The 26,075-nt window shown below is 41.3% G+C and overlaps 2 protein-coding genes across 7 annotated transcripts; one reads left to right on the forward strand and one right to left on the reverse strand.

Moving 5' to 3' along the window:
• Nucleotides 1–890: 890 nt before the first annotated feature.
• On the reverse strand, nt 891–22,355 carry tnrc6ba (trinucleotide repeat containing adaptor 6Ba). 3 transcript variants are annotated; one of them, XM_017483401.3, is made up of 22 exons: nt 21,983–22,355; nt 20,897–20,984; nt 17,295–17,316; nt 16,686–17,036; nt 13,107–15,860; nt 12,654–12,815; nt 11,399–11,571; nt 11,208–11,276; nt 10,896–11,099; nt 10,547–10,666; nt 10,179–10,298; nt 6,584–6,727; nt 6,289–6,396; nt 5,957–6,149; nt 5,684–5,845; nt 5,395–5,559; nt 4,280–4,423; nt 4,075–4,167; nt 3,781–3,996; nt 3,469–3,539; nt 3,211–3,350; nt 891–3,086 (listed from the first exon to the last, which is right to left on the reverse strand). In XM_017483401.3, the coding sequence occupies exons 2-22, from the start codon at nt 20,951–20,953 to the stop codon at nt 2,549–2,551; spliced, it is 6,006 nt and encodes a 2,001-aa protein (XP_017338890.1). In that variant the 5' UTR covers nt 20,954–20,984; nt 21,983–22,355; the 3' UTR covers nt 891–2,548. The 3 variants fall into 3 exon arrangements, with proteins under 3 accessions (XP_017338890.1, XP_047015366.1, XP_017338891.1); XM_047159410.2 differs by having other exon boundaries at nt 10,547–10,669; XM_017483402.3 differs by lacking the exon at nt 10,547–10,666 and having other exon boundaries at nt 21,983–22,353.
• On the forward strand, nt 18,266–26,059 carry si:ch211-141o9.10 (probable endonuclease 4). 4 transcript variants are annotated; one of them, XM_047159413.2, is made up of 8 exons: nt 18,266–18,621; nt 23,385–23,589; nt 23,667–23,876; nt 24,807–24,986; nt 25,101–25,232; nt 25,404–25,508; nt 25,657–25,786; nt 25,877–26,059. In XM_047159413.2, the coding sequence occupies exons 2-8, from the start codon at nt 23,406–23,408 to the stop codon at nt 25,932–25,934; spliced, it is 999 nt and encodes a 332-aa protein (XP_047015369.1). In that variant the 5' UTR covers nt 18,266–18,621; nt 23,385–23,405; the 3' UTR covers nt 25,935–26,059. The 4 variants fall into 4 exon arrangements, with proteins under 4 accessions (XP_047015369.1, XP_017338893.1, XP_017338892.1 ...); XM_017483404.3 differs by lacking the exon at nt 18,266–18,621 and adding an exon at nt 21,235–21,487; XM_017483403.2 differs by lacking the exon at nt 18,266–18,621 and adding an exon at nt 22,779–22,904.
• Nucleotides 26,060–26,075: the final 16 nt, after the last annotated feature.

Here is a 26,075-nt window from a genome sequence, read left to right on the forward strand (position 1 = left end):
TCGGAAGGTTACCGGAAAAGTGTTTTGTGGAATGATGAGACCAAAATAGAGCTTTTCGGTTTAATTGAGAAAGGTTATATTTGGAGAAAACACTGCGTTCTAGCACAAGAACCTTATACCATTTGTGAAACAGGGTGGAGGTAGTATCATGATTTGGGCCTGTTTTGATGCATCTGGGCCTGGACAAATTGCAATTATTGATGGAACAATCAATTCTGAAATATACCAGCAAATCTAAAGAAAAATGTCAGGACATCTGTCCATGATCTGAATCGCAAGAGAAAGTGGGTCACACAGCAAGACAACAACCCTAAACACACAAGTCATTCTACTAAAGAATGATCAAAGAAGAATTAAGTTAATGTTTTTGAATAGCCAAGTCAAAGTTCTCACCTTAATCCAATAGAAATATTGTGGAAGGACCTGAAGCAAGTAGTTCATGTGACGAAACCCACCAACATCCCAGAGTTGAAGCTGTTCTGTACTGAGGAATGTGTTAAAATTCCTTCAAGTCGATGTGCAGGACTGATCAACAGTTACTGAAAACATTTTATTATTGCTGCACAAGGGGGTCACACCAGATCCTGTAAGCAAAAGTTCACATACTTTTTACACTCACAGATATGTAATATTTGATCATTTTCCTCAATAAATAAATGACCAAGTATAATATTTGTCTCATTTGTTTAATTGGGTTCTCCTTATCTACATTTAGGACTTGTGTGAAAATCTGATGTTTTAGGTCATATTTATGCAGAAATGTAGAAAATTCTAAAGGGTTCACAAACTTTCAAGCACCACTGTATATACACTATATATACACACACATAATACCATTTTTGTAAGTCAATGAAATAAAGGCAATAAATAAATGTATTATTGCGCACGAGAAGTTTTCAGTTCAACCTTTATTAATCGACTTGTTCTTTTTAAATTAACTTCCTTTCCTTTGTAAAATCAAAAAACAAACAAACAACCTGAACAGGAGTGATAAAGCCTGCCTTAATTTAAAATGGTACACAACACAAAAATAAACAATCGGTAAATTTTAAGTGTTCCTAAAACATCCATCCAGCTCAGCTTGGTACAATAGTTTTGGCATGTCTCTGTATCGAATGCCTTCAGTTGGTTGTTTCTTCTTTTTTAAAAAAAAAAAAGAAAAGAAAAGAAAAAAAAAATGGAAAAAAAATCAAGCTTTTCTCTTGAATATTATTGCAATTCAGACAATATATAAAACAAAAAAGGCTGCTAAAACCACAACTTAAAAAATATTCATTAGTGCCAATGTTTTTGAACTTGCTGTCTACACTCACGCATACAGACATATCTGCATATACTTATCCAGCACACAGACCTGAAATAAGCTGTCTCACATACATTTATTCGCCTGCCTAACCAGCATATACATTAGCAAACACACACCACGTTTCTTAATCTCTCAATGACACACCTTCAGTGATGCCATAGTAATGCTCCATGTCACCTTCTCCATTAAGGACTTCTCTCATGCACACGAAGGCCGAGTGCGCACGTCATACAGCTAATTAACATCAGAGTGATCATAGTCATCAGAACAACAAACTTGATTGAGTAGGAAAAAAACGAGGTCAGAATATTAAGGAAGAGAGAGACATCTCTGGATTCCACTGTTCCACACTTAAAACAAAGACAAGATACAGTCAGACATCAGAACCGCGTGGCTAGGTAAGTGTGTTTGACATTGCCAGTAAATAGGAGCTGTAACATTTTGAATTCTCCTCTATGTCAAGTGCTCAACATCACATAGAACATTGTATGATGCATATATATTTGTCCGTTTGTTTTTTTTTTTTTATTACAGTGCATGCCTGAGTGATGCTGCCTCAGTATGCAAGTGTGATCTTATATAAACTCAAAATTTAGAACTTATCCAGTTGAGTAGAAGTCCATTTGTCCATTCTGTTTTTTTCAGTTCAAGTCTTGCTGTAAAAGTCTTCATTTAAGGATAAAAGGTGTATGAGGGATGTGTAGGCATGTGCGTCTGTGTAGGTCAGTCAGCAGTTTTGCACTGCAATACTTACAATAAACAAAAACAACAAAAAAAAAGCGGCCGTGCCCCACACGCTGCATCTTCACGCTCCTGAGATTTTAGAATGGAGATTGGATTATGGAGAGCAGGGTATAGAGCACGGTCTTTATGAAACTGATGTTTTACAGTGTGTGTACATCTGTAACCAGTGTTCTCTCTTATGCTATAATGCAAGTTGGTATTGGTATTAATTTGTGGTTCTCAGCATTGGAGTACATTTGAGTGTGGATCTGTACCATATGACTGAGTGCTTGTTTTTAAGAAATTTGTCTATATATTTCTGCTGGCAAACACATTTACTAATTATTTTACGTCTATAAACATATGTAAATTCTCCAGATTCCTGTGTTTAAGAGTGCTTTTACACCTGCATTTACTTACTTGTGGATGTAGAATTGGGTGCTTTTCAGTATGCTCATGTCACAATGACGTGTGTGCTGCCAGTGTGTGTGTGTATTTGTGTGTATGTAAATGTGTCAGTCAGAGAGAGTCAGAGCCTCCGCCTAGCAGGTCTCCAGGTAGCAGAGCTGCAGGGCTGCTCATCTGGTGCCGATCCTCCAGAGCTGGTGATCCCCACAGGCTGCTGCTTGGATACCCAGCTGGCATTGCAGCCCATAGCCCTTGCCTGCCCTGCTCCACACCCGCTGCATTGCTGCTTGCTCCACCTCCACCCGCACCATTGCTCCACTGGGCAAAGATGTTCAGGCCTGGTGCCTGGACAGAGACCGGGTCTGGGGAGCCACCCGTACCATCCAAACTCTGCCAACTAGAGCCTGCTGGCACGACTCCTCCCCCATTGCCACCACTTCCTGTGGCAGAGGTTCCTCCTCCTCCTGCCCGCTCTCTCTCTCCGGAACTACCAGTACCCACTGTGCCCACTGCACCTACACTGGACGACCCTGCTGCTCCTGCTGGAACGCCTCCACTGGTGCTTCCACCCTGGGAATGTGCAAAATAGCGAGCAACCTCATCCTCGCTCACAAACTCTGCCAGGATTGTGGTGTTGCCCAGAACACACCTGGCAAAACAGGAAAAATGAGAATTTTTTTAAGCTGAATAAAGCAATATGGTTAGATATAGAGTGAACACACGTATTTTATATTATATATATATATATATATATAAATAAAAAAGATACTAACATGTGCAGTGCACTCTGAGCTTTGGCTGCTTCTTGGCGAGTACTGTAGCGAATCAGAGCACTGCCCTGGGTTAGTCCAAGGTGAAAGGTCAACAGAGGACCATGCTGCATACAGATAGTGCGCAGGGTGGAACCATCGATCTAAACATGAGAAGAGAATTTCATTACTTGTAAGTTAATTCAACATGTTTGCTTTCTCTAAATTCAGTATAGTTAAGTATGAAAACTCTATGTAATATCTCCCCTCTCATTAACATACCTGAGGAGTAAGATTACTCAGCAGCAGCCAACAACTCCCCCTTGAGGCTCCACCATCACTCCATGCTGAGCCTGTTTAACAGACAGAGACACACAGCCCATCACCATCATTATCAAATATAGTCTATAAAACAATGAAAAACACTGACAATTAGTAATAATTCAGGAATAAAATTCTCTGATAAACTCTCTCTGCAACTGATATTCTCTGATAGCAAACAAATCAATTAGAAACAAACACAACCTAAAAATAGCCTCATAGATATTAATGCCATTTTTGCTTCACAGGATGACAGTAAAGTCATGACAATACCAGATCCATATCTGCTTTCTTGGCTTCCTCCAGATCCACCCCATCCCCTCCCCAATCGTGGTGCTCCTCCAGCCCATGGGGACACAGAGGGCTGTTTCTGATTGGTTAGTCCAGGAGGTGGGCGTGGTAGCTGAGATGCATTTCGATTGGTCTTCCAAGGCTTGTTATGTCCAATGGGCTCAGGAGGCCAGCTTGGCTTGTACTCAGCATACTTGGCTGTTGGGACAGAAATGTAAATGAATCAAAGAGCTATTTGTTCATAGGGGGGAGGGGATCATGAAAAACTTGTGTCACCTGAATTGTGTGCATTGTTGAGGGGGCTGTCTGAGGCACTATAGGGCCAGGCACCAGGTGAAGGCAGCAAGGTGTTTAGGGAGGGGTTTGTTTCTGGAGGACGGGGAGAAAAAAAACAACAATTTATTTCACCTTAAATATTAATTTTGTCTTGAGTTTCATTTGGAAGAAGAGCCCTGAGCTGTACTGGTGTGAGTGTAGCTACCTGTGTTATCTCTTAGCAACTGGTGCTCAGTATCACTGAGGCTTGACACTGCAGATGAACTCAGCATACTCCCAGGGGTCATGTAGGGGTCAGATTCAGGATCAACACTCTGTATTCCTTTCCATGGCACCCCTGGCTGGAATTCTTCACCAACATAGTAAATTAAACAATAATCGTTAAGAGAAAATATATATATACACACTGATACTGAGATGAATCAGCAGCCATGATTTTGATTGAGAATTTGGGCCACCTTATTAAAGATTGCTTTAAAAAGGTTATAGAAAAAATGTATTTGCTGTTAATTTTATTTAATTTCACAATGATAACATGAGGGATACCAAAGATTTAACTGAAATAAATGTATAAAATTGCTTTGTTTTTTTAAATATACAAATGTATCTTTTAACCAAAACCTCTTGTGTCATAATTATTGGCATCAGTGAATTTAGTGCTTTGTGCAAGCTCTTCAACAGTTAAGGCTCTGGGTCACTGATCAAAAGGTTGGGGGCTCAAGCCCCAGGACCTCCAAGCTGCCCTTAACCCTCTCTGCTCCAGGGGTGCCGTATCATGGCTGACCCTGCGCTCTGACCCAAACTTCCTAACAAAATTATTCCAAATAGTGGGTATGGAATTGGCGTCTAATTGTAGGTTATCTAATTGTAAACTTGGCAACACCAAAATGTCTCCAAGAGTAAACCCTGAATAAATTTTTGCATCTCTAATCACCCCCTCACTGTGCGCTGGGGCAAAACACACTTGTGTCCTCTTCCAGGCAGGTTTGCTATGATATTATTTAAACTTAAAGTATTGCCCTAACAGTGGACAAATGGTTATTTTCAGATGTGTAGCTATTTTTAGAGCCATTGCCAAAATGTATGAAGCGCAGCTCATTTCCTTTGCAGTTGCATTATGTTTTGTCAATTTTGAGGAGTTTTTGTTAAAAGTTGATTTTTGATAAGTTTTTGGCAAGAACATATTAAATTCAATTAATGGTTAGATTTCAATTTTTTAAAAAAACCTTTTTTGCCAACTATACCAAATGAGCTAATGTTCTCAGAGCTGACTGTAGGTAATTATGTAGCATTACATAAATGTTCCTAAAGAATATTTACCTGGAGGCCAGCTGGATGTTCCAGTCTTGGTTCCCATTTTGTTTCCAGGAGTTCTCTGCCAGCTGTCTGAGGACCCTTGGAGAGGGCCACCCAAACCTTCAGTGCCCAATATATCATACTGAGAATACGGGGAGCCTCCTCTCTTCAGAGAAGTAGCAATAGGGCCTAGGAATAACAGCATAAAGCAAACATGATTCTAAAAAAACAAAACAAAACAAAACAAAAAAAAAACAACAACTCTTCCCACATCTAAAGGCTCCTTGTTGGGCAGCTCATAGAATAAACTCACCATTTTTGTGAAGTGCATCATCAGGAGAAGAGGGAGCCGGCGAGTGACCCTCCATCATCCATTTAAAGCGAGATTGCTGTCCACCACTTTCTTTCAAACCACCTGGACCACTGGCCATAGACCCCAACTCAAGACCAGAGAGATTCACACCAGAACCAAACCCTGGGATTAAAAACATGAAAGATTAGGGGAGACAAAACGCTAGCTAACCTAGAAAGAGAGAGAAAGTATTAAAAGGTTAGCTTCACCGAAGAGGTCACCATGAGTACTCACCGGAATAGGCAGGTGATGATTTTTGATGCAAGTCTGTCACTCCAAGTCCAGGGTGAGACAGTGAATCAGACATGGGCATTTTTTGGCTACCACTTCCAAGGTGAGATGGCGAAAGTTTAGAGCTTCCCCCTACATTGCCGATCTGCTGTTGCTGCTGTCTCTGCTGCTGGAGTACTGCCATGATTCTTGCAAGCTATTAAGTGAAAAAAAACAAAATCAACTTTGATTAGAAATTTTAAGTACATCAAGTGTCATACTAGGATTTTAGAGAGGTTTGGATTTATCAATGTTAAGGTAATAATTAAATCAGTGTTGCATTCAATGGTCCAGACCTGCTGGGGATCTGCTTGCTGACGCACATTCTGAGGGAACTTGCGCTGGTTCTGTAAGAGCTGCTGCTGTTGCTGCTGAGGTTGCTGCTGCAGGAGCAGCTGACACGCCTGTGATGAAGTGAATCAGAGAGTCAAACAACTATAAACTGCAAAAGCTAAGGGTTATATTTCTAGTTTATTGAAGGATATATAAAAAAAAAAAAAAAAAAAAAACATTGAATGAACACAACTTTAATGGTACAATGTCAGCTTAATTTAAGCTTATGAGCCCTGATACACCTGCTCTGACACTCACCAGCTGGAACTGGATGTGAGGGGGGTAGATGCTGCTGAGCATGGCGATATGTTGTGGGGACAGCTGAGGAGGGAAAACTCCTCCACCCACTGCTCCAACACCCCCACTCGGAGGAGGCATCTGCTTCAGCACTGAGCCTGGCACCTAGACAACATCAACCAGTTACACCAACAACCTTTTTAAAACCCACTGACAGGGTTACATTATTTAGATTAATATAACTAGAAATGTATAATATTGAAATTGGCACATAATTAGTAAAAAATAAAAAAAAATAAAATCAGCAAATAAATGGATTTAACCAATAATTCAAACAGATGTTTTATGACAGTTACTGTATTCAAGAAGGGCAAGGGACTAGGTAACACCAGACTACTGTAAAATGTCTACTGGACCACAGATAGACACAGGGATCTCTGCTGTGTTTAAAAGAATGTTTGAGATTTGAGAAATATCCAAACAGATAGTCCACATAGTACAGCGTAGGAGTGTTTAATGTGGAGATAAGGTGGGGGGAAAGAAAAATAAGCCTGACTTTTAGCCTGACTAAAGAAAGACTAAATTGTTTCCCCCTCACTTTGCAAAAGCAATTATACAAGGTTCTTAAATAAGAAGCAAGACCAGAGGATGTCACCGTGGTCAAGCTCACTGCTACACAGACTCCAAATCTGCAGAACTAGCATAACTCATGACTCGCAGCCAATTTAATTTACTTGTATTAACCATATGCACCTTAACAAACATTGACATTAAGGTAATGCTATTTAAAAAAAAATCACTTCCCTAATATTGCGCTGCTGATGTTAGAGACTGTCGTATTTTAAATGAACAGTTTTGTAAATAATCAAATGCAGGATGCAAAGTTTGTCACGTATAACCCATACTTTGCAGCTCACCATGATCAATCACTGTTGTTCCAGCACAATAACTTAATAGCGGTCAGCAGCAGGAAGTCAATCATTTCAAATGCTCAGAATTACGCTGCATTCAAGGTGAAGTTGGAACTTTTAATTCGCTGCCAATAACCAGTAAAAGTCACCGAAAAGGCCCTTTGACTTGCAATTTCAACTTATCAACTGGCGATAGTCTTCACAACGACCAGATACTTCCCTGTTTATGGAGTGATGTCAAATCAATATGGCCATGTACATTGCGAACCGGGTAAAGTCCCCCTTCTTTACTTTTAAATTAGTTCATAGCAGTATTGGCCTTAGATCAGTTAATAAACACAGTACTAGGTTAAATATATAACGCTGGTTAGGTGTAGTTGTTATTAAAGATCCAATGTGGGAGCTTTGGGCCAGTGTTGATGCATCATCTTTCTCTTACACATATTTACTGAGGCAAATACATAGAAATGAATAAAATGCAGAAATTGGAATAATATGTACCTGGATTTTAGCATTATAAAAACTTATTCCATCTTGTACCAACGTTTTGAAGCATTTTTGACCGCATAGCTAGATTTATTTGTAATGTTTTGAGATGAGAGTTGGAGGCGAACACTGCATTCATGGTGCCTTGTAAGCGGTAATATGCAAGTTGTAATATCATTTCCCTGTCCAGCATGTTCAGCATGCGAAGTGGAAAAAACCATGGACGCCTCCATGACAGCGTGTCTTTTGTTTGTTCCGTCAGTGCACAGAAAGCTTATAAAAAGCTACTTTAACGGCACTTATGGTACTGTTCTATTATAGTGAACTTCAAAAATTGTTGTAACATTTGGACTGAAATTGCAGTGCAGCAACAAACGTGGACAATCGTGAGTAGCTTAGCAACAAGCTAACTGGCTAACAGAAGTGATAACTAATGTTAATGATAACCTTCTCAAAACAGTGATTATTACAGCCAATATCAGGGTTCGTACAGATGCTTCATAATGAAATTCCAGGACTTTCAAGGACTATACAAGAGGTGTCATTCAAACATATTCTTTATTTCTTCATTTTTAAATCCCAAAATAAATAAATAAAACCCAATACAATTTTATATGGTGCTTTTTGCAGCCATGTTGGACTAAATTTGCATTTCCCAGCCATTGCTTCGTCTTCACTAGAACATCAAAATACAGGGTGTCCAAAAGCCTCCATACATAGGGGGATTTAAAAAAATTTAGCAAAATTTCTCCTCAGGCTTAGTTTTTTTTGGTCCCCCTCAGACAGCCTTTAAGAAGGTCTTTGACAAAATAACAACGTATTGAAATCATTCTCATGGCTGGATTTGGAAGCTGTTGCAAGGTTGCGATGGACTTTAACAGGAAACATGGCCAGGACATCACACACAATACTGTTGCCAAACTGGGGGCCAAAATTGGGAGAGGCAATTCCATGTGTGTTTACAAAGAAATGGCAATCATGTAGAGGATGTTTTGTAAATAAAGTTACATTTGGCAAAAAAAAATAATTTCCCCCAAGACTTCTGGGACACCCTGCACTCCAGGTGAGTGACAGGAGCACTGTTGCCAGCAACTTTCAATGGAAAGTTGCTAAATGAGGTCATGCGCTAATCAGCATATATGTTACATCATTGCATCGTATTTGCATTCTGCCTAGTGTCAGCTCTTTACATCGGTTTGCTTCTTTCCTACTTTCTGTGCTCACATGCTGTATTTTAATACAGTCGCATTCCCATTTACATATTTTTCTGTCTCTGTTGTCAGACAATAGAACTAGTATGAAATGCGGCCCATTAAGACTACATGTTAACCAGCAGTCACTTCCAAGCTGCTGTTCTGCACTTAAAAAATAAAATCTGGATTTTGTCGTCTGACAAAATCACCAGACACATAAATTAAAGACAATGACTGTGCTGTGATTTTGGCTATATGTACATGTAAAACGATCAGTCAGAGAGAAAGTTAGAAGCGACAGAATGTCTCTTTTTTTTTTTTTTCCTCTCACACTGAATGTGCTGCTCCTCTCCACCCCTCACTGAACAGAACAGAGTAGCCACACAGAGAGGTGTACCTGTGGCAGGAAAGCAGGAGCTAGAACTAGCAGGGTAGTACTGCCCACTTCTTATATGGAAAGTAGCTAAGGTTTGCCCAAAAAGTCGCCTTTTTGTCGCTAAGTGCTTCTTGTTGTTAAAGGGGTCTGAGAAGTAGACCAGAGCTGTCTGTCAAAGTGAGTGAGTGAATAGTGGAAGGAGGGGGAAGGGCTGCAGCAGGGTGCCATATTTTCAGTGAAAGGATTGTATTCGTGTTCTATCGAACTCAAAATTATTCAAGTTACTTACCGATTTTGTATTAATTTACTTTTTGTAATTCAAGCACATTTTAAGCACCACTAGATTAAAAAATGGCTGTTTTCAAGGTTTTCCAGTACTTAAACTTCAAAAAGCCAAATTCCAAGTATTTCAAGCACCTTGTACGAACCCTGCCAATATGCATGAAAGGGCAAGAAAAGGTTCATGTATCTATCCAATACAAAAGAAACAGGAACTCTTATAATGGCAACTGAGACCGTATACTGTAAAATAAGTAATTATAAATAAATAAATAAATAAATAAATAAATAAATAAATAAATAAAAGGGACATGGTGCTGAATCTACATTCCAGTTAAGAGAAGCAAAATAAAACTTAAAAAGTAATGTACCTGAGGTGACAGGAACTGATGAGGCACTTGCGCTCGCACAGTTGGGTTTATGGGTGGCATCCCTGGCTGGTGCCTGGGCTGTGCCATTCCACTACCACTCCCAAATATATGACCACCCATCTGCAGACAGAGGGTCATGAGAAAGTGTAAGCCCAAAAAATCTAAGTCCTGAATGCAAAAAGGGAATAAAGCGCTTACCAAGATAGAGAACAAACATCAGAGAATAGGAGGGAGAACAAAGGGGTAGTTTTTGGGGTGACACTTGGATTTGGGTAATGAAGGATTTATACACGCAACAATTAAAACTGGCCAGGGGTGATGTAGTGAGTTTGAGATGGGCTATGAGAGATACAGTGGCACAGCCTTACTTGTCTAGGGGGATTGGGGTGGTTGTACAGGGGAGAGGGCTTGAAGACAGTGGGCGGAGAATATGAAGAACAAGGCCCCTCCTCCCCAAGGCACCCATCCTGATTGGTGAAAGGCAAGGTCTGCTGATCACAGTGAGAGTAAAGCAGACAGGGCCAAATACAGGATTTGATCAAGAGGAAATAGGTGTAACAGAGAGGAATAGGTATGTGAAGTTAAGAAATGTGAAAGAGGAAAATATAAGGATACACAGGGCACCGAATTAACAATCAGAAATGCTAATCAAGAGACAAAAAAAAAAAACAAAAAAACAAAAAAAATCATCTATATAGTGGCAGGTTATGGTGTTACCTTGTCATAATAAGGCCCAGTCTCAGCAGGCCCCACCTCTTTGGAACCTGGTGAACGGAAGACTACCCCTCCGCCTCCACGCCCTCCTTTGCGCATCTCTCCATTGTAGTCACTCAAACTCATACCTCGTTTATCACCATCCATCTTTTTATCTTGGGGAGGGCCAGGGGCCAGATCCAAAGGACGGCCACTGGGGTCCTCTCCCTATAAAACAGCCAACTCCATTAGTTTAATGATATCACATTATACTATTGAAGTTCTACAAGTATTAAAACATTTTAACATATTTTCAGTTATTCATGTAATACTAACCATAAGCCCCATGTTTGAAAACTGTCTAGTCATAGGGTTCATCCAAGAGTCACCACCTTTTACTGAACCCTGAGGGTGACAAAGGACACAATTTAATTCTAAACACCAAGTTCAGCAGCTTCAAATAGTAGATGTACATCTTATTTAAGCTAGTGCAATATCCAGTTGGAAACTTGGTTATCTTAGTATACCTTGTTAGCCTTCTTGCCTCCCCAGCCCCCAGAGTTGTATGAAGAGCTACTGCCTTGAGATCCAGTACTGTTCCACACAACACCGCTTTCATCCTCCTCCTCCCAGCTAGAGTGACGAGAGGCACTGACGGAGCCTTCTCTCTCACCCCAGCCTTCTTGCATAGACTTTGAACCTATTGAAACAAACAATATCCACCAAGTTCACTGGCTGGGAAAAGCAGGGCTTTAAATTGTGGTCCATGAGTGTATGAAGAAAAAAAGAAAAGAAAAGGAAAGAAAAGAAAAAAAAAAAAGACTCTCATGAAGAGTGTCTGTGGATGAAATGGTGTCTCTCATGAAAGAACGGGTAACGTCACTGATGGTTCGCCACAGTGGCAGGCAGCAGACAGAACTGATTTCCGGAAAAACGAGTTAGCCAACGATATTTGAGGCTACAGTCAAGCCACTTGGGCTGGCCCACTGCTGACAAAAATAAAAAGTTCGCACGAGCAGAGCATAGAGATTTTTCCTCTGTGCATCCCCTTTCCGTATGTAAGCACCTATTTTCTGCTCACGGTTGGAATGGCGTGCGAGCTTCAATAATAATCGCATGTGCATTAATAACGTGCTCTGATTTTTGCCACCATACCTCTGTCCCACAGGCTTTACCATGAACACAGTGCATTGAGACATTTTCAAAAACCGTAAACCTTCTTTTCCGCTGGTGGATCCACATTCACCACATGATCACCATCACCAACTCCAGGAGTTACATTATCTGTAATTATCTTTAGGTGGCTTGCTCTCAGTGTTCTTTTCATTTTCTCTCTTCAGCTCTTTATATTTTGTGCACAAGTTAGCTCCCTGTCATGTGACAACGCAGCACAGTGAAAGGGAGTGATTGTCAGCTAATATTAACCAAATCTAAAATGTGCATTAAAGTTAAAAACGTAAAGAAGTTTAATTGGTTATGTAACACTGGATAGAATAGTGGACCGGTCACTGTATCAGCTCACAGCAGGCACATATTGAGTAGTAATTAACAAACGTTTTGTAGAGAAATGAAAACACATTGTACCACAACAATTATTTGCACTTGCACAAATGCTCCCAAATATATTTTAAGATCACAGAGATTAAATTTCGGGAGCATATGTGGCCAAAATGGTCGCAATTTCGAGCCTTGGTGAGACCAATAAAATTTGTAGGGTCTTTTTGGCTCATAACTAGAATATCAATTACACTAAATTCTAATGCAGGAATGCAGATTCCTCACCAGACTTGATGGGGTTGGGGGGATTTCCCCAACCCGATGCATTCCCAGCATCATCTGCATCACCCCAGCCAGTGGACGTTTCAACAGGCTTGCCCCAAGCTGCAGTGCCATTGTCCACACACGGACTAGAGGGAGAGCTGCTTCTGCCCCATCCGGATGGAGCTAGTAATCAGTCAGAGGCAGATTCATGGAAAACATTGGATAGCGCACAATTTATTAATAATATTTACATATTACAGTCTATTAAACTACTAACTGCATTAGTGAAGAGTATCTACATGTACAAAATAGCGAAGTAAAATAAAAATTGTGCTAGTTCCACATACACAGTGCTTCCATTCATCTGACTGGTTAATAGTTGAACATGTCTAGTAATCCACTGACCAGTCCAAATTTACTGTGGCTACCAGTTCAAATAATTCCATTGTAACAACTAGCAAATACCATACTTACCCATTGCTGGGCCCTTATTGGAAGAATGTGAGAGGTTCATGTCCCTATTCCCAAGGCTTGTAGGTACTACTCTTCCTGGCATAGGTGGAGGTCCCTGCTGCTGAGACTGCACTGGTTGTGCCTGTCCAGAAGAGCCACTGTTCTTGTCCCAATAATTGACATAGTTGTAATTATTGGGATCACCCCAGGCAGATGTTCCATCATCTATTTCCTTTTTCCTACTAATAGACTGTGGAGAAGGTTCCTCCCAACCACTTGGCTCTGAACTGCTCCCAGGGCCACTGGATATTTGGGGTATGGGTCCTGAGGCCCACCCTGAACTTTGGCTCGGGGCTGAAGGACCTCCTTGTCTTCCCCAGCCCCCTTGCATAGCCCCTGTGTCCAGTGACTGTGACTGCTGGGGCTGTGATTGTTGCTGCTGTTGTGCCTGACCTTTCAGAGAGGTCGACTGGCTGTTTGGCATCTGTGAACTGTGTACATTCCCACCCCAACCCGAGTGAGATTTGCTACCTAGGTCTCCCCCTCCCCCAACTCCGGCTGTGTCAGTACCTCCCGCTCCCCAAGTTTTCCTTGGTGTGCCTTCATCCCAGCTTCCCCATGTACCTACTTCTGAGTCTACACGTGTACCTCCATTATCCTTCCCATCACCCCAAGTCCCACTGCTTGCTTTGGTCTCCCGCTCCCCCCATTCACTACTACTTCTCTGGCCCCAGTTCCCTCCATCCCCTCTACCTATTTCATTCCAACCTCCGGTCCCTTTCTCATCCTGATTATTACCCCACTCTTCACCACCTCCTACTTGAGTACCCTGTTGTCTAAAATCTCCCCATCCACTTGATCCACCCCCTGTTACCTTATCTCTCCACTCTGGACCCTCACTGCCCCAACCTTTTCCTTGTTTCTCAGATGGACTTAACTCTCCCCAGCCTCCTGAAGGCTTGTTCTGTCCCCCTGCTAACTGACCCACTCCACTACCAGATTGTGAAACACCAGGGTTTTGGATACTGTTAGCAGCTGGCTGTGGACCTCGATTAGGCAGAGAGGAACTACTGCTGCTGCTACTACTACTGTTATCCCAGCCTTCACGTGGTGAGACAGACTGGGGTGTGAGGACTGAATTGGAGTTCAGGTTGGTGTTCTGAGATTGACCAGGATGCAAAGACGAGGATGACGGGGCAGTGGTTGAAGTGACCGTAGAGTAGGGTGGAACATGGCTTGGAGCTGAAGATCTGGCTCCGCTTGCTGTTCCTCCTTCTCTTTCCAAGTCCCATGCCACATTCTGTCGGATCTGTGTCTGCCCCCATCCTGAATTGGACAGCACTCTGGGGTCCAGGTCAGGCCGGTTGAGCAGATTCTGTAAGGCCACTTCAGCATTTGGAGGCTGATGAGAGCGGTGGTGGCCATGGTGCTGATTGCCATTTCTTGAGTTTCCCCCACCACTGGAGGATGAGGTTCCTCCCCCACCCTTGGTTCCCTGTCCTCCCCACTCATTGGAGTCTCCTGTTCCTCCATCTCCAGAACCTTTCTGATTGTCCCAAGCTCTTGTCATAGTTGAAGTTGTGGAGGAAGAAACTGAAGGGTTTCCAGCACTACCACCACTGGTGCTGCTGTTACTGCTTGAGCCATCTCCATTTCCCCCAGCTGGATTGCCAACACTATTTGAATTACCCCATTCACCAACTCCCCCATTCCATGCTCCCTGAGATCCAGTGCCCCATGTACTCCCAACAGCAGACCCTCCTCTGTCGTCCTGTCCACTGAACCCCCATGAGTTTCCCCCTTCAGCAGACACAGAACTACCCTCAGCTCCACCCTCCCATGCATCAGTTCTTGAGGCACCCGTTTTGGAATTTGCAGGTAAAGGCTGAGCTCTCCAAGCAGATGAAGAGGTGGAAGAAGAAGATGATGCTGAAAGATCCCCTCCCCCAGTACTTCCACAGTCTCCATCACCCCCATCCATAACTGCTGTGTTTTTTGGTCCTGCTCCTGGCTCCAGTGCTGTACCACCCCATTCTCTACAGGATGGCTCTATGTCTCTATATTGCATTTGGTGAAGTTGGTGCTGATGAGACGGTTGATTCACAGAAAGAGAGTTGTTGGCAGACAATGATGTTGAGCTTTGGACAGGAGTGGAGCCACCCTCTGTTGTAGCTGCCCCAGCCCCATCTGGAACCAGGGCTGGCCAGGCAGAGGGGTTGGCATTAGGGTTAAAGTTGGCACCTGGAAACCCACAGTTGACACCAATGGAGCACTCAGTCCCTGAAAGAGGGGAGGCTTTGGATACGGAGGGCAATGATCCTGCTGCTACTGAATTTCCACCTGTGGCTCCCTGGGACCCCCACACAACACTACTAGGCTGCATACATTCATTGGTTGAACAGGAGGATGTAGGTGGAGAGGGGCTACCAGAACTGACACCTTTCCCGCCATCATTTACTCCTCCCAGAACTTTCGTTTGTTGCCTTTCACCCCATGAGGCACTACAGTTTGGCATTCCAATGCCATCTGCACCTCCAGAAACGGCTTTATCTCCTGTTCTGGCTCCATCCCCAGCAGCAATACTAGGCCATTCCTCCAGGTCTGACCCATCCACTATCACCTTCTCCCTGCCCTGAGAGAGGGGTTGGCTACCAGAGCTCACCCCCCACATGGAATTTGCATAATTTGTAGTAGTAGAAGAAGCAGCGATTGATGAGGAGGATGATGTGTGGGGCAGAGAGGAAGCAGCTGGACCTGCAGAACCCAAGCTGGTATCTGTCAAAATAAAAGAAGAATAACAGAAATCTCTTCAGAATACCACAATCAGTAGCCTCAATTTCTAAATTAAAAAAACGTAATGAAGTTTCTGTTCTACAGTACTTTTCTGTTGCACACTACTTTTCATATGTGTAATGTAAATACTGTAAACTAGAGATCGACCGATATTTGAGCATTTTTCCATAATCGGATATCGGTTTTGTAATATAGGATCCACCGATAAATGGCACCACGTTGTGGGCGTTTTTGATGTAGCATTGTGCGCAGGACCGCCATTGCAGCACTGTATCTGAGAGACGCATCAACAACTGTGTGCACAGGTAAAGTATACTTGCTTTGCTTTAATTAATAAAATTTATTTACCATAACAGCTATTAATGCACAAATAAAATGCGTAACAAACATTTGATATGCTGTTTAAGCAGCTTGGTAATCTGTTTACTTACCTCATCAAAGCTTTTATTTATAATAATAATAAATAAAAATTTTTTTTTAAAACGACACTTTAGTAACAGTGCACTTTTTTTTATTCTTTGCAATCTTTCAGACCGCTCTTTATTGGTGTATAAATAAGATATTTTTTGTTGTTGTGTATGCAAGAAGAAAGTGAAATTGACAAAATTGTTATAAATAAAATGGTTTGTTCAGTTCAGTGGTGTTGTAATCACTGTGTCAAAAACAGAAGTAAAACAATAAATAAATATCCGTTCTGCACGTCGGTTACATAAACATGCAAATAACCGGGATCGGTATTGGTTATAAAAAAAAATTCAAAATCCATATCGGTCGATCTCTACTGTAAACCAAATCAAAGACAGTTACCTGAGGCAGTGGCCACTGTTGCATTGGGGCTGTCTACCCCAATGTTGCCTCCTCCCAGCAGCATGGAGGACAATGGTGGCTGGCCCCTCTTCAGTAGCACTTTGTGGTCCTGCTGGCAACGGAATCGAGGGGGCACTTCACGGGGCATGTAGCGTTGTGGGGCCTGGGTACTGGGGGAGGGCTGTCCGTTGGCCACCGCCGACCGCTTAGCATTGTTCCCACCCTGAGGGGGGGCACCAGCAGCCGGGGTGGCAGTGGAGGATGTTGTAGAAGAGATAGGGCCAGGGCTGGGAGAGACCGAGCTGGGAACGGCAGGAGATTGGGCAGATGGGGTCTTGGTCAGTTCTGGCACTGTCGTGGGAAAACCAGGAACATTTAGGGGAATTAGAGAAAGCCACATTGAAGTTAACCAAAATCTAGGACAAAACAAGACCTACAAATAATGTAGCAGTGAAGAAATATGGCCAGTAAGATTAAGACAGGAAATTACACAAGTATGTAGGTATATTTTTGTACAAATATTAAAAATGGAAGCCTTACGGACAGAGACATCACTGATAATCAGAGACAGAAACCAAATTTAGACTGTTACGGGAGATGGAAAATTACCTTTGTTTTTTTGCTCGACCACCTGAAATGTAAGAAGTATAAATATCAACAAAAGTGAACTGGCAACACAATCATATTTAAAACTCAGAAAATCTCTAAATTCCACAATTATTTGAGATACACACACACACAATATAGATACACACACACACTATATATATATATATATATATATATATATATATATATATATATATATATATATATATATATATATATACACACATACATACATACATATATATACATACACAGACTTCGTCCATAAATATCACTACTATAAATTTTACATTATATATAAAAAAAAAAAAAAAAAAAAAATTATAGCAGTGATATTTATGGAAGAAGTCTTGAGTGTCTGCACTTCATAACAGAGGATTTCAGGCCAATGGATACTTTTGGGGGGGGGGGGGGGGGGGCGGCGGCTTATTAACTTCGTCTAATTAATTAGGAAAGAGATATAGAGGGAAAAAAAAGACAGGCTGGTGATGGAGCAATGTTAAGAACTGCTATAGCATATTGTAATTGTTGCCAAATTGCTGTGATACAACCAGAATTACAAGCTTCAAACCATGCAAGCATACCAAAAAAAAAAATAAAAAAATAAAAAACCCCACACATTTACTTTACTTTCCTTCTTCAATCACTAGAGAATAATGATGAGTATTGTCTGAACTACTTAATGAGAGAAAGTATATCTAATCAGTATGTTTTGGGAAAGTCTCCTGGTCAGAGCTATAGCTCAACCAAATCCAACCTTGAGGAAGCTGTGTATCTGTGTGTATGTGTGCGCATATGTGTGTCAGTGTGTGTGTGCACTCTGTTGTCATAGGATGTTCGGAGGTGAACTGATCATTTGACGAGAAAACTGGAGCCTAAAAACTTAGATTGATGGCCTCAGGGGTTCACGGTGTCTCTAAACCAGGATGTGACTGACGTCCAGATAACCGATGAGGATATTCTTCTGACTCACAGCCCATATGTGGAAATTTCCTATCTTTATCTATGCCTTAACCAATGAGAATCATTCAAAATGACATCATGACTAGCTTAGTGATTGTGTGAGAGTATAATTATTACTGTAATGAGTGTGTACGTAGAGCGGCCTACGAACTCCTTGCTGAGTGTTGAAGCTGACTTCTGCTGATGAGACTGCAAACTATTCTACAGTAAAATTTTCTTCAATTGACTGCATCTCTTGACTCCTGGTCTTCAGTCATCATATCTGGTCCCATCTGGGTCTTTAACTGTAAAATTCCCCTACAGTTCTGATGGAGAAAACGGGCAATCATTCTTTGGCAACATCCCTGGCTAATCAACAAACAAGGTAGGCAGATTGCATTTATTTTCTGCTGGTTAGTGCTGTCTGGGTGAAAGAGGTTGAGAGAAAGGGGTAGGATGTGCACATTCAGGGGTGGGTGTGAAGCACCAGCCAGGAGTGGGCTGGTGTAATGGGAGCAGCTATATGCCAGTGCCGGTACCAGATAGGCACACTCAGATGTGGGTGTGAAGCACCAGCCTGCAGTGGGCTGGTGTACTGGGAGCCACCGCTATATGCCATAAGCGCATAAGTACACACTCTCTGGGAAGAGGTGAAAAGCGGACAGAACATAGCCCCTGTAAAGTTTAAAGCATAAAAACCTGACGGGGAGTGGTTTTGCTTGACGTACCCAGGCAATGTTTTAAATTTGATAAATGTTGTTTAAACCCAAAGTACTGTGGCTAAATAAGAATTTAAGAATAGTACATAAAAACCACGTAGTGTGATTTTGCCTGACGTACTGTGACAGTGCTCTATTTTTAAAAGGGGGTGAGGTGCACCTCGCGCTTAAATGTTTACCACCTCCGAGAGTGAATAGACACTAGATGCCAGTAAACAGTGTAAAATCTCAAACCTGACTCTCAATCTCTTCCATACCAGATAGGAGATTCCCGAACTTGGTGATTCAGGTAGTCAGGAATAGAGTTTTAGCCTTAAATTAAATAAGACAAAAATAGAAATAGGGTTGTTTTGAAAGGGATGCAACAGGAACGATCATGAAAGATAAAATTGTGGCCCTTATTGGATTGGACCAGTACATGTTAAGTTTGGAGAGTGGTTTGCGATTTCGTCAGTAGAACTCAGCTTCAACCTTGGGTAGATGTTCAGCTCATAAGGCGGTACATGCTATGGGACCAGATTGTGAATCAGTGGATGAATGTAAACAAGATTTTCCAGTCTGCCTGCAGAACAGTGAACCCTGCTGATGAGAAAACGCGACTGCTGAAGTTGACGAACAGCCTGCACCACCAGCTGGAAAAGACAAAATCAACACCCTGTTGTAAGTGGGAGGTTGGAGAGCCCTTTCCATGGGGACCAGAATTTTTAGTATCCGGGATGTCCATGATGGGGTGAAGAGACAATTGTAACCCGCCAGGGGAGCATGCGTCACCACTCCGTTTCGCGTAGCGGCCTCACTTGGTAGACCAGATGTGGTGGTATTGGACCCCACACTGGTCTAAAACGGGTCGATTCTGGGACTGGTGGACCACTGAAGGGTAGATTGTGGAATCCCCTGCCTCTTCAATCAATCAATATATATATTTATATATTGAGTGATTTGTAAGAGGTTATTAATCAGCATTTATCTTTCAAAATATCAAATGATTTTTATGTCTTCTTCAAGCTCATGAGACTTACTATTCTTAGCTACAGCATTTACTTTACATCTTCAATCACTAGAGAATAATGACAAATATTGTCTGAACTACTTACTGAGAGAAAGTATATCTAATCAGTATGTTTTGGGAAAAAGTTTCCTGGTCAGAGCTACAGCTCAACCAAATCCAACCTTGAGGGAGCTGTGTGCGCGCATGTGTGTGTGTGTGTGTGTGCACTCTTGTCATAGGATGTTCGGAGGTGAACTGATCATCCGATGAGACAACTGGAGCCTAAAAACTCAGATTGATGACCTTAGGGGTTCACGGTGTGTCTAAACCAGGATGTGACTGACATCCAGATAATCGATGAGGATATTCTTCTGACTCACAGCCTATATGTGGAAATTTTCTAACTTTATTTATGCCTTAACCAATCAGAATCATTCAAAATGACTTCATGACTAGCTTAGTGATTGTGTGAGAGTATAATAATTTCTGTAATGAATGTGTACGCAGAGCGGCCTACGAACTTCTTGCTGAGTATTGAAGCTGACTTCTGCTGATGAGACTGCAAACTATTCTACAGTAAAATTTTCTTCAATTGACTGCAACTCTTGACTCCTGGTCTTCATTCATCATATCTGGTCCCATCTGGGTCTTTAACTGTAAAACTCCCCTACACCACCACCCCAAAGTGAATTATTTTCATATAACCATGCAATCCGACATGTTATTTCATACTTGTTTAGGAATACTAGATTGTTTGGGTATCCCTAGAAAAACAAAGCCAATGAGCATAGTGAAATTTCTGGAGAAGCTCTAAGAACCTCTTGGTCATATTCTGGCCAATTAATAAATGTAGTGCAGTTTGATGGTTCACCAAAAAAAAAATCAGGTGCCACATGCCAACATGTAACTCAAAACACTGGCTGCCTATCTCAAGTTCGTGGCATCATCTTTACCTTCTGTGAGGTTTCCCTTTTCCTTTTATCTTCCTTCTTCCTTTTCTTGTCTTCCATGAACTGCTGTTCCCTTTCCAGACGCTCCTTTCTAGTGAGATAAAAAAAAAAATAATAATAAAAAAAAGCACTGCAAATGTTAACTACACTTTACTGGTACTTGTAAATTAAAATGAACAAAATCAATTCATTTGGGCAACTGAAAGGCCTTTCAATACTTCAAACGTATATGTCAACGGAAATATTCTAGTATTGCCTAAAGTGAAACAAGTGTGTTTAATAATTTTGCTAGAACTCCATTCAGCCACCCGCCCATTTCCTCATGAGCATTTCTGTGCAACAGATAGTGCGCAGCTTCAGCTAAACAACACCGTCGTGCCCACAACACCATATTTGGCGAAATTTATAAATATTTGGCTAAAACTTATAAAAGCAAAACGTTAAACGCATTAACAAGTTAACCGCTGAAATCTGCCCCAAAGCTGCAAACAAACTGCATGAGCTTAGCAACTAAAGGGCTGTTATCAAGTATGCTCACGCTAGCTAATCCACTCGAGGCCTATTGAACAAGGAATTCAAACTTAATTTACGACGGTAAGCAAGTAAAGGCTCACCCACTCTGAGCAACCTGCACTGGGTTGACCGGTCAAATGAAGCAGCTAGCTAGCCAGCCACATACCGAATATAAATAAGCAAAACTCCCGCTAGTTAGCCGGCTAGCCAAATATTTACGGTCCGCTGTCAAACAAACACACCGCATTCAAACGTTTTATCGTCCTGGCTCTCAAATAATCGCTGAACACATTATGTGCAAACGACTTTCTAATACTGGCGTGGGATTTATAATCCGAGCTGGAAAGCTCGGTAATCACTGAAGCTGGAAAACCGAGTAACTTGCATTAGCTTGGCTAGCTAACTATGCTAACGGTAGACAGACTAGCTCACTCTCTCTCTCTCCTACCGTCGACACGGATAGGCTTGTAAACATGTTTAATTATGCATCAGTCTTTGATTCTTCAGGCGCACACAAATACCACTGGTTTAACAAGCAGTAATATGATAGTTCGTTCGTTAAAATGAACCACTTACCCCAGGAATTACATGAACTGTAGCTAGGAAGCTAGCTACTGCTAAAGTGCTTCAGTGCGAAATTGTAAATTTTGAGGCATTCGAGGCGAAATCCAACACACTCCATTAAAAATACCCAGCGATGCGGCTAATTGTGGAAACGAGTCCCCCACAGTGCTGTTTGTAACTATGCAATGCGATAATGTAAACGAAGGAAAGACCAAACTGGTTTTAAAGCACTGAAAAGTCAGTTGGTTGACGGTCGGCCATTTTACTGCTCGGGTATGAATTGTGTGTGAGAGCAGCGCGCTGTCGGAAGGGGGGGTTAGCAAAGGGAAAATTTTGACCTTCAGTATTAAAAGTCCACAGATCGCTATTGACCAAAGAATGACCTGCACTCTTTTCCCCCCTCTTCTATTCACCGATTATATACATAAAATCTAGGGTGAGCAAATCCCTTTACACTGACATTGACAACAGGTTACATGTAGGAAGCTTCTCTATTCAAACAATGACGTCATATTTCGAAACCCATTCACTACAATCAAAAGCTTTGTCGCGGAAAAATACAATAAAATAACATAGAGTCATCATGAATATCTATCTATCTATATATGTCTATGTCTGTCTATATAATACATCGGTTTTTCTTGTAAATATTCAAACGCAAACTGTAAAAATAATGCTGTATTGGTTACGTCTTCAGACGACTGAATGTGATTTTTATTATTGCTAGTATTTATTTTGCATTCAGTACGTTATATAGCAGGCAGTGTGACCACGCCCCTCCAGTGCGTCACCAAACACGCTCCGCCCATATATAAGTGTAAGGGCGGGGCTGCAAACACACAGAGAGGTAGTCCATAGCGTGGGAGTGATTCAAACTGAGATCTGTTAACGCGAGAGTGTTTAAAAAGAAACTTCAACGTTTCCAGATTTCGGGGTAATATTTTGGTGACATGGATACTGTAAAGAAGTTTACAAGAATAATTATGACTAGTCATGAATCAGTTGGGTTTTATTATAATAGCCAAGCGTGGTAGTTTGTTGTTGTTTTTTTGTTGTTGTTGTTTAAATCCTCGATGCTACTGATGTATAGGATAAAACCGACACCTAACTTGTGTTTGCTCTACAAGTTTTCACCAACATGAATGCGCCTGATCATGCCTTTGATTCTCATTACCTGCAACAGATTCATGCACAGTGATGATCTGGTTTATGTGAGGATGCCAGATTGTATTCTAAAATGGCCTAACTAAAATAGAAAAAGTGGGATTGGTACGAAGGAAATGCTGAATTTATGCAATTCACTCAATATTGCATTCAGCTGTATTGTGCTATAAAGTAACTAAACCTATGTACCTTGTTGCTTAACTTAAAATGATGTAAGGAACAGGCTGCTGGTGTTGGTTGTCTTCATCAGGTAACTAACTTGAAAAAAGGGATGGGTCCACACAAAAGAGGAGAGAAGAGGAGAAAAGAAAGAGATCTGGTAAAAATGGAGGAAGTTGAAGACTCAGCTGAATTAGGTGAACCATCAGAAGACGGCACTGAAGAAATGGCGAGGGAAAAGAAAGGAAGGACTGAAGAACAAAAAAAGTACATTGGTGCTCATGTCTCCATTGCAGGTAAGACACACAGAGCACATTTCTACTATAATTGTAGTAAAATTAGTCAAATATAATAAACACTTTTTATTTTGAAGGAGGCATATGGAAAGCAGTTGAAGCAAGTGTAGACATGGGGGGTCACAGTTTTGGATTATTTTTGGGTTCCCAACGCACTTGGCAAAGACCTGCCCTTGATCAGACTGCTGCAGTGAAATTCCAGCAGGCATGTACTCAACACGGCTTTGACCCAAAACAGATTCTGCCACATGGATCTTACCTGATGAACTGTGGCTCTCCCAAGGAAGGTCTGTCCACCACATGAACATGCTATTCCCCCAGGTGATAGAAAACAAACATATGTTAAAGGGACACTCTGGCCAAAATCAAGAACGTAATACACCGTACAACTGTTATAAACATACAAACCTACTTGAATCTTACAGTAGTGACACATTAGTCTCTAGAGCAATATTTTCTGGTTTGAATACTCTATGTTTTCACCTGCTGTATGATTGGCCAGTGATTCTTACTCGCCAGCACTATATGACTAACGATTGGCTGCTTGTGGTGAGTATTTGTACTTGCTGTATGACCTGCGTATTATACTGATCAGTACAGATTATCAATGTACTGTATGTAAAAGCAACAACACAAAAGTGTAAATGCTGCCAAAAACTGAGACGCAACTTGGAGATGCACCTTACAATATGTGACTGTGCACTAAGCAATACTACATGACAAAATAATAATAGTTTTATGTCATAGTGCACGTTTAACAACTAACATGTTTGTTATATAGTAAGTCATTACAGGTAATGTTTGACATCGTGACATGCTCTCTTACATAAGTCTTACATAGTGCTTGCTGATATTCTTCATTTTTGCATATTTTGATACTGAAAAATAATTCTTATATTCTGTATTCAAATGGCAGGTTGTGCTATATACTGTGTGCTTAATTTTTTCAGCAGTGTTTATTAGATGCTATTTGTTGGCAGTTTCATTCTAATGGCAAAGTTTAGATTGAAGTACTTTAACTTAAGCTGCTGATATTTATGATTATCATAATTGTCTTAAATAAAGGGGCATTCTATTTAATAGAAACTGTAAGAAGTGGGGGAAAATGGAGGAGATCTAAAGGGAAACTAAATTTATGGCACCAGTACCTGTGTAAAAACTTAAAAGCAGGTTAAGAAACTGTTGTTTGGGATGCTGTGTTCTTTCTTACAACTTAGATATATTTGCTAAGAGCCAGGCCATGCTGGTTGATGAACTCAGTCGTTGCAGTGTGTTGGGCCTCACTCAGTTCAACTTCCACCCTGGGGCCTCCATGGGCTCCAGCAAAGAGCAGTGCTTCGAGAGAATTGCTCAAGCTATCAACCATGCTCACCAGCAAATACCTGCAGTCTGTACCGGTAAACTAATTGCTAATGGACCCCAATAATTAATTAGCTAGAGTGTGTATTTTTAAGATAATTTGGGCCATAGACATAAAATGTTTATTAACTCACTGTCTGTTTTGTAACTAGTTCTTGAAAATATGAGTGGACAGGGAAGCACTGTGGGTGGACAGTTTAACGAGCTGAAGAGCATAATTGACCATGTTCGAGATAAGACTCGTGTTGGAGTATGTCTAGACACATGCCATGCATTCGCAGCAGGTGAGGAGTGGAGAAGTATGTTTTACCCTAGTAAAATTTATTTTTCTTTGTAAAATATCAAATCCAACAGCATAATACAATAAGACACATTGTTTTAATCAGTCCCATGGCTCACATTAATATACAGTATATAGTTCAAATGTTGTAGGGAAACTCTACTTGTCTCTGCAGGTTATGACATTTCTTCAGCAGGAGGAGTGAAGTCTGTGCTTGATGAATTTGACCAGGTGGTTGGACTTCACTACCTGAGAGCTGTTCATCTCAATGACTCAAAAGGTGCCTTTATAAAATAGCAGTACCTTTATCTGTTTTTACTGGTTAACTAGTTGTCTAATTATTCCTTTTAAATACACTCTTCATGCATGTAGCAAAACTACTTTCTACTGCTTGCGTATTGCCATAATGTGTCACTTGTGCTTTACAGGTAAATTGGGCTGCCATTTGGATCGCCATGAGGACATCGGCCGTGGAAAGATTGGCATCTCTGCTTTCCGAAACATTGTGAACGAGCCTCGACTCGACAACATCCCTCTCATTCTTGAGACCCCTGGCCGGTAATTCTTAAAAACACCAATAGTCAAACATTCTCAATGAAAAGAATAGTCATTACTTGGGTAATTTATATTTGTGTCCTGTGTCCACAGCCCAGGTTTTGAATATGCTGAGCAAATAAAGCTCCTGTATTCTCTCTGTGAGGACTAGAATGCTTAGGGGCCTCTTCATTAGACAACTATAAACATTTTGTGTCCTGTTTGATTCTACTCACATACTGTACATTTCATACAAACACACAATAAACATAAATTGGGTTTAAATAATCTGTTAAATATTAAGTGTAAGTGA

Source organism: Ictalurus punctatus, chromosome 13, assembly GCF_001660625.3.
Source record: "Ictalurus punctatus breed USDA103 chromosome 13, Coco_2.0, whole genome shotgun sequence".
Lineage (NCBI taxonomy): Eukaryota > Metazoa > Chordata > Actinopteri > Siluriformes > Ictaluridae > Ictalurus > Ictalurus punctatus.

What these genes read in the sequence shown, in the direction of transcription:
- tnrc6ba (XM_047159410.2), bottom strand. Translation starts at nt 20,953, where the DNA reads ATGGAAGACAAGAAAAGGAAGAAGGAAGATAAAAGGAAAAGGGAAACC. An exon ending in ACCCCAATCCCCCTAGACAA is followed by an intron (nt 10,299 to 10,546) that starts GTAAGGCTGTGC and finishes CTCTGTCTGCAG; the next exon opens with ATGGGTGGTCATATATTTGG. An exon ending in ATCAGTTCCTGTCACCTCAG is followed by an intron (nt 6,728 to 10,178) that starts GTACATTACTTT and finishes GATGTTGTCTAG; the next exon opens with GTGCCAGGCTCAGTGCTGAA.
- si:ch211-141o9.10 (XM_047159413.2), top strand. Translation starts at nt 23,406, where the DNA reads ATGGGTCCACACAAAAGAGGAGAGAAGAGGAGAAAAGAAAGAGATCTG. An exon ending in AATACCTGCAGTCTGTACCG is followed by an intron (nt 24,987 to 25,100) that starts GTAAACTAATTG and finishes TTTTGTAACTAG; the next exon opens with TTCTTGAAAATATGAGTGGA. An exon ending in ATTCTTGAGACCCCTGGCCG is followed by an intron (nt 25,787 to 25,876) that starts GTAATTCTTAAA and finishes CTGTGTCCACAG; the next exon opens with CCCAGGTTTTGAATATGCTG.